This window comes from Martes martes, assembly GCF_963455335.1.
Source record: "Martes martes genome assembly, chromosome: 9".
Classification (NCBI taxonomy): domain Eukaryota; kingdom Metazoa; phylum Chordata; class Mammalia; order Carnivora; family Mustelidae; genus Martes; species Martes martes.
In genome coordinates this window covers 14,177,903-14,185,993 of record NC_137896.1, presented here as the reverse complement: position 1 = coordinate 14,185,993, position 8,091 = coordinate 14,177,903, and the positions used below count along the sequence as shown (strand labels likewise).

Here is an 8,091-nt window from a genome sequence, read left to right as displayed (position 1 = left end):
GCTTACATGAAGGAAGTACCATAGAGGTTAGTTACTATCATTACTATTATTGTTCTTATTACATTCTTCCTGTTTCACCAAGATCAGTGTCTTCCTTGTTGTGGAAGGTTGAAGAGAGGAAAGGAAGCAATTCTTTTTTAATTCTTTAATCATTCTCTCCTCCATCATTAAACTTATGTTAGAAGTTCTGATCCTTTCATTTCTATGGTTCCTAGATGAACATGGGACTCACTGTCAAGAGTTTAACTGGCCTGGGACCTTCAGCTTCATGGCTGGGTACTCAAGCATTCACTGTTCAACTCAATGCCTAGTAATGCCCCGTCCTGGCCCTTGGGGTGAGTGGGCACAGCCATCTCAAGTATCAAGCCCAAAATATAACATCAGTTGATACCAAGACTCTCCTACCTCCTGCTTGCTGCATCATGAAGCCTGCTCAGTTGGGATTTCTCCTAGGGCTCTTCATCTTCCTCTGGCTGACTACCCCATTAATGGGTGGTGTTGCTAGACTTGCTGAAATGATATGTGGAGACCTCAAAGGTATGAACTTAAGGCCAAAACAAATGCAAAGACCAATTATGAATGAGGGAGAAAGTGTCCAAAAAAAAGTGATATCCAGCTGGTCCAGGAAGGTCCTCCTTTTAGGCTAATACCCATAGACTCTTAGTCCTTTGACTATGGGCATTACTTACTCTAGGGCTCTTTTGGATGTCTGATAAGAAAAAGCAAACTATGATGCAAATCAGTCCTTTCCAGATGGGGGTGTCTTTTGTAGGCGTTCCAAAGTACCAGAAGTATTTTGAACTAGGGGTTTCCTGAAAAATTTCGAAGATCCCAGACCATTTAAGAATATGTACTGAGAGGAGAGTAAAGGGGGATTGGAAACTGAGCAAACTGAGGCATTTTCAATATCTGGGTTCTGGGTGCAGAGAGAACACTTGAACCCATGGTCCTTATTTTTTTTTTAAGAGTTTATTTATTTATTTGACAGAGATCACAAGTAGCAGAGAGGCAGGCAGAGAGAGAGGAAGGGAAGCAGGCTCCCCGCTGAGCAGAGAGCCCGATGAGGGGCTCGATCCCAGGACCCTGAGATCATGACCTGAGCCGAAAGCAGAGGCTTTAACCCATTGAGCCACCCAGGCACCCCCCCCATGGTCCTTATTTACAGAAGCTCACAAGGTAGATGTGAAGGATAATGAAGCTTTCTTCCATGGATAATGTGTACAGGCTCATTGTTTCTGGAGCACAAGAGGTGGCACAGTCTACACTGTGAGTCAGACACCCCAAATTCTGGCGTGGCCACTTAGCAAATGCATGCCCTTGGTCAAGCCACTCAACCACTTACTACCCATTTCCAAACTAATGTGAGGAATCTTTAAGGGCCCTGTAAAGCAAGATCTCTGGCTGAGTTCTAACTAATTCTCCCTAACTCAATGGGAACCTCTCATGCAGATCCCTGCAAAATGGATATGGAAGTTGGCAGCTGCTTTGAAATTCACTTCAGATATTTCTACAACCAAAGCTCCGAAAGATGTGAAAGTTTTATCTTCTCCGGATGTAATGGCAACCTTAATAACTACAAGCTTAAAATAGAATGTGACATAGCCTGTGTCAAAGAGTACAAAATAACGTAAGGAATCCCATCTTGCCCTTGATCCTTGGGGGAGAGGAAAAGGAAAGGCTCTGAGATCCTAAGATTCCTTGTTTGGGATGGGAAGAGGGAGGATTGTCCTCAATAAAAAGCTTAATAGTTGAGTTGGATCTCAGGATCATTTATCTTTTTCCAGTTGGGAAATCAAAAGTCCAGAGAAAAAACAGTAGTCACCATTTATCAAATAATTACCACGTGCCAGGTGCTGCGCTAAGCAATTGACATATATTGGTATAATTTAAAATTTAAACCACCCTAAGAGATATTTTTATCATTAAAGTGGGCAGATGAAGAAACCAAGTCCAGTGGAGGTAACTACCTGGCCCAAGTTCACATTTACATGATGTAGCAAGGTTTCTAACCAGATCTGATAGTCACCCAGGGCTTGACCATTTTACATACACAAGTTCACCCAAATCCAACCCTTTTAATCCCAGACTTGTAAAATCTCCACAGTAGCATGGAGTTTTATACGACTGAGCTCTCAGCTCACACTTCGGCCATTTCCCAGTCACTGGAACTAGAAAAAGATCCTTGGAGGCTAACAAGGCTTTTGTATGGCTGATTTCCAGGAGAGTAAAATGGAAAGTGACCTTGGGAGTAACTCAAAAACAGAAATTTTGCTTTATTTATTTAATATCCCTAGTGCATTTTTGCAATGCCTGGCACATAGTAGAAAAGACTAAGTTTTAAGGGAATGAAAGAATAGGAGATTAATCAATGGAACAGGAGGGACATTGAAAGATATGGCATCTCTGCACTTCCCCTGGGATAAAAAATGACTTAAATTAATCCAGGGAAACTTTCCAAAATCTATTAACACAGATCTGTTTTTTGTTGTTTGTTTGTTTGTTTGTTTGTTTTTGCTTAAACAGGGAAAAAAGGCCAAAAGGTTAGAGTTGATGCACCATTCCGAAATATTGTTTTAAGAAAATTCAAGCCAATTTTTAAATCTTTGTAATATTTCCATAATCCTGGAAACTTCAGCTGTTTGCCATTTTCCTGACGTGAGTTCTCTCTTTGCTGAGAAATGACTTTATGACCATTAAAATAAAAGCAACTTTGTGTCAGCCTTCCCTACTCTCTGAAAGTCTCTTCCCCTGTCTTAACCAGAGTTGAATCTCAGCTGGTCCCATCGCCTCCTCACCCCTGAACCATTCCTCATATGTGCACATAATGTTTCAGGCATGACAAGCTAAAGCTGAATGGGTTCATATCACCTCCCTTCTCAGATTGAGCTGGTTCGTAGAACCAAGGTACTAAACCCGTGCTCTTTGCCCTTGAAACCAAATTGATAAGTGAACCTCACATTCACATGACATGTCCTTGTACTCATAACAAATGTTTCTTTGTGATGTGTCCTGATTCATGCCCACCAAGTCAGGAGCCCCAGTTAGTTTAACTAGCCTTCTGAATTGGTCCCTATTAATAAGTAGTTATTTAAACATTGTTTAGTACCTCAATCTTTGAAATTTGACTTGGCTGTTCTCAGTCTTTCTGGAAAAACTACCCTCCATTTCTTTTTTTTAAGGTACAATAATTTTTGAAGTTTAATACATTTCAGACATACAGCCACCCTTTTGTTTAAAACCAATTCTAACTTTCAGCTTCTGCCTGCTTCATTTCATATTCCACACAGTAATTTTCTTCATTTTACAGAACAGTCTTAACTTCTATTACACTGTCATATTTTACTGTGCATTAAGCATTTGGTATCAGTAGACTAAACAACACAGAAAGCAGGATTATGCTGTCAGACTTAATAATTCAGAAATATTAACCAGCTCTCATAATTATCGATAGTTCTCCATATGTAGTCAGCCTTCAGTGTACATTTTGTACTTCTGCATAACTCTCTGCCTACCAGTATAAGATAATAGTGCCTAATCTTTCATGTAACTAAAAGAGTTAATTTGGTTAAATGAAATCAATTCATCAGCAATATTATGCTAAGCAAAATAAGTCAGAGAAAGGCAATTATCATATGACTTCACTCATATGTGGAATTTAAGAAACAAAACAGAGGATTATATGAGAAGGGAGGGAAATATAAAAGAGACAAACCATAAGAGACTCTTAACTATAGAAAACAAACTGAGGGTGGCTGGAGAGGAGGTTGGTGGGGGGATGGGGAAACTGGGAGATGGGTATTAAGGAAGGCACGTGGATGTAATGAGCACTGGATGTTATATGCAACTGATGAATCACTGAAATCTACCTCTGAAACTAATAATACACTATATGTTAATTAATTGAATTTAAATAAATGTTTTTAAAAGATTATCTTTCAAGTAGAAATGTTCAAATGAGGATGTTATGAGAACAAGAACTTCTGATCAGTACTAATGGCTTCAGGTCAGGATTCTGTAAACCCTCCATTTCAATCCAATGACTGTGTTTTAGCTACCAAGAGAATAATCACCCAAACACTAGTTGCCAAGTCTGAATATAATGCTACAAGGTTCACCATGGCCATGACCTTCCCACCTGTAGGACACACAGCCTAACCATTTCATCTCTGAATTTATTCAAGCATCCCTTTCTGTCATACCTTCCCTGTCTATCTTATTGACCAAGTCCAATCCCTCACTTGTGAATGCATCCTGGACTATTGGTACTAGGGCCAACATCAGAGACATTATAAACCAGTGAGATCCTGTAACTAGACAGGCAAGCCTGTTTTGTCTCAATCTTAAGAATAGGAAAATTAATCTAAATTGAGACCATTTTCTGCAAGAGCTCTGATTACTTCAAGATCTGACTATCATCAAAACAGGGTTTATTCTGAACAAGTGAAGCCCAAATTCTGGCATGTTCCAACTTTGGTGAAGACCTGGGAATTATAAATTATTCTTTTTTTTAAATTTTTTATTTATTTTCAGCATAACAGTATTCATTGTTTTTTCACCACACCCAGTGCTCCATGCAATCCGTGCCCTCCCTAATACCCACCCCCTGGTAATTATAAATTATTCTTAAACCAAATCAGCTGCTGGAGACATGCCGTGAACCCTGAAATAATAAGGACTAGGCTAACCTGCCTGGTTAACGTAAATGGAAGTTCTGAGATTTTCCTGTTGTGAGTCACAGGGTATCCTGTGGTGGGTATCCTGGAAATAAACAGACTTTCAGGGATAAAATAACATATTCCCACAGCCTGATTGCTTCCTCTCCTAGCCAAATCCTGGAAAAGCCAGACAAGTAAAAAGAAGGTATATGGGGGCACCTGGGTGGTTCAGTTAGTTAAACATCCAACTCCTGATCTCAGCGCAGCTCATGATCTCAATGTTGTGAGGTCAAGCCCTGAGCCAGCGCTGTGCTGAGCATGGAGCCTGCCTAGGACTCTCTCTCTTCCTCTGTCCACCCTCAACTCGTGCTCTTTCACCCTCTTAAAAAAAAAAAATGTATGGATATGAATAACTAAAGTCAAGATTAAGAATTTTTTGATGAAAGAGGGTACTGTTATCTTGGTAAGAAAATGAAAGAGATGCCCAAGACAGGTTGCTGGGCACCAATAGTAAAAGAATGAGTTGGGTGAAGGCTTTTGAGTTATGTTATTCTCCCCACAACAAAAATCTGGATCTATCATTATTTGCTCAATAACCAAAAACATCTACACAGTACCACAAGTGCAACTAAGATAACAAAATGGTGGTTCCAGAGCCCAGCTATCATAAGAAGTGTATAAAAACACGTGTAATTGGATGAGGCAAACACAGAGTTTATAGTTTTTCTACTTCCTATACACACTGATGGATGGATGCCAAAACCTAAGGGGAAAAATAAAACCTGAGAAGGAAACACATGTAGGGCAGAAATGTAGATAGGTTCCAAGTGCAAAGGGGGGAAAAAGAAGAAAAGTACTATTTAGGAAGTAGCAAATGGGTATAAATAAGCCCAGATTGTATCATTGTGGAGTTTTAACTGGAATTTTCCACCACCTACTTTATTTTTTTTATTTTTTCAGTGTTCCAAGATTCATTGTTTATGCAACTACACCCAGTGACTTTAAATCAACCAAAGGCATGCAGGTTACCCAACCAAACACCCATCTACCACATGCATATGAAAATTAGTAACGAGAAACATCACTAAAATGGAGTTGGGAGGAGTTAGGACTCCTAGTCTATTGTAGACCCAACAGGAAGAGACCAACCTGACCTTGCAAGTGGATATTACTCTACCACAGGAAAGAACACCTTCCTTATCCCTCCCGGCAACAGTTCAGCCAATGAGAAGCCACCATACCTTGAACTCCCAGTTTACGCCAATAGACTTTTAGTTTATAACAGCCTTCCCAACAGACTCCTCTTCTCCTTATGAAAACATACCTCATCTTTGTTCCCCAAACTTGCCTGCAGTTTAGCCATAGCTTGTTTGTTCGGACTGCAAATTTCTTTTATTCCTCAATAAGCCCATCTTTTGCTGGTAAAGTAACTGGTAATTTGTTTGTTTGTTTGTTTCAAGGGTAACATACACAACAAAAGCAAGAAAGCTCACATTTTCATGGACAAATGATCACAACTAAATTTGTCACAAACACCTAAACAAAGAGAAACAACAAGCCAAATAGCCAATAGAAAATAACCCAGAATTAACCGAAGAGATAAATGAAATAATTAATATTCTCAACTAGTTAAGAGTGGATATTGATATGTTAAAGCAGCAACATATATTCACAGAGAAGAACCAATAAAAAATAACAGGATTTGGAAAATAGAAGAGGGGACCTAAATGACACCATAACTGAGATAAATATAAAGGAAACACCCAAAGTTTGAATTAGTGACAGTAGATTAGGTCAAGGAGCCCTTTGAAACATTAGGAAAGAATAAGGAAATCCACAAACTGAGGGTTGCCCGGGGGAGGGGGTAGGGAGAGGGTGGTGGGGTTATGAACATTGGCGAGGGTATGTGCTATGGTGAGTGCTGTGAAGTATGTAAACCTAGCGATTCACAGACCTGTACCCCTGGGGCTAATAATACATTATATATTTATAAACAAATAAAAATTAAAAATTAAAAAAATAAGGAAATCCTAAAATATGAACATTTAAGGTAGGGGAATATGACAGAGTAGGAATCACCAGGACCTCCCTACCTAGACAACAATGGCACTGACAGAGTATGTCTGATGTAACTGTATTCAGGACTGGAGTCTACTGAGGTTTGCGACTTCCAGAGGAAGGCTTGGAGGGTAACTGCAATTAATTTCAATCAATTTCAGCTCTTAGCGCTCTAAGCAGCTACACATTCCCCACCCTCATGGGTTTGGGAGGCAGCTGAGCACATTTTCCTGGAGCAGCTTAAACACAGCTTGCAACAGCCAGGTTGCAGGCCCCCAACTGAGCAGAGAGCCTTGATGTGGGACTTGACCCCAGGACCCAGGATCATGACCTGAGCTGAAGGCAGACCCTTAACCTACTGAGCCACCCAGTGACTCAGGGATAGCTCTCCTCCCAATGTCAGGGATATATGTTCTGATCCCTCATCCGATTGCTGCCTCCCCTCACAGAATGCACACAAAGAAGTGCCTCCTCTTATTACTGCAAGTTCCCCCCACCTCCTCAGGCTAAAGTAATTTCCCAGTGTTTAAGGGGCCTGTGCCTTTTTCTCCTCCCTTTATCTTCCTCTTTTTCTGCCTATGGGAGCCAGACATTAAAGACTAGAAATTCTGGGGCACTTGGGTGGCTCAGTTGGTTAAGCCTCTGACTTCAGCTCAGGTCACCATCTCAGGGTCCTGGGCAGGGAGCCTGCTTCTCCCTCTGCCTCTCCCTCTGACTGCCACTCCCCCAGTTTGTGCTCTCTCTCGCACGCGCTTTTTAAAATAAATAAATAAAATCTTTTTAAAAATCCTTTTACAAAAAGTTAAAAAATAAAGACCAGAAAATTCAAAAACAACTATATACATGGGGAAATTTAAAAGTGACCATGCATGTCCCGGAAAAGGCTAATAAAACATGAGACTATCTTAAGTTTATATTTAAGTCTGTTCCTCAGCATAAGACAGCCTAAGCAATCCAAAAAGAAAACAAATAGAGGTGCCTGGGTGGCTCAGTGAGTTAAGTGGCTGCCTTCGATTAAGTGGCTGTCTTGGGCTCAGGTCATGATCCCAATGTCCTGGGATCAAGCCCCACTTCAGGCTCAGCAGAGAGCCTGTTTTCTCCCTCTCCCTCTGCCTGCTGTTCTGCCTACTTGTGTACTCTCTCTATCTCCTGTCAAATAAATAAAATACTTTTTTCTTTTTTTAATTTTTATTTTTTTTATTTCTTTTCAGTGTTCCAGAATTCATTGTTTATGCACCACACCCAGTGCTCCATGCAATATGTGCCCTCCATAATATCCACCACCAGGTTCACCCAAGCTCCCACCCCCTGCCTCTCCAAAATCCTCAGATTGTTTTTCAGAGTCCACAGTCTCTCAAGGTTCATCTCCCCCTCCAAT

General features: G+C 40.5%; 1 protein-coding gene across 1 annotated transcript; it reads left to right on the top strand.

Annotated features, from left to right (window-relative positions):
- Positions 1 to 422: 422 nt before the first annotated feature.
- SPINT4 (serine peptidase inhibitor, Kunitz type 4) lies at positions 423 to 1,631 on the top strand (the record flags this gene model as incomplete). The annotated part of the gene is made up of 2 exons (XM_080814731.1): positions 423 to 537; positions 1,450 to 1,631. The coding sequence occupies 2 exons, from the start codon at positions 423 to 425 to the stop codon at positions 1,629 to 1,631; spliced, it is 297 nt and encodes a 98-aa protein (XP_080670857.1).
- Positions 1,632 to 8,091: the final 6,460 nt, after the last annotated feature.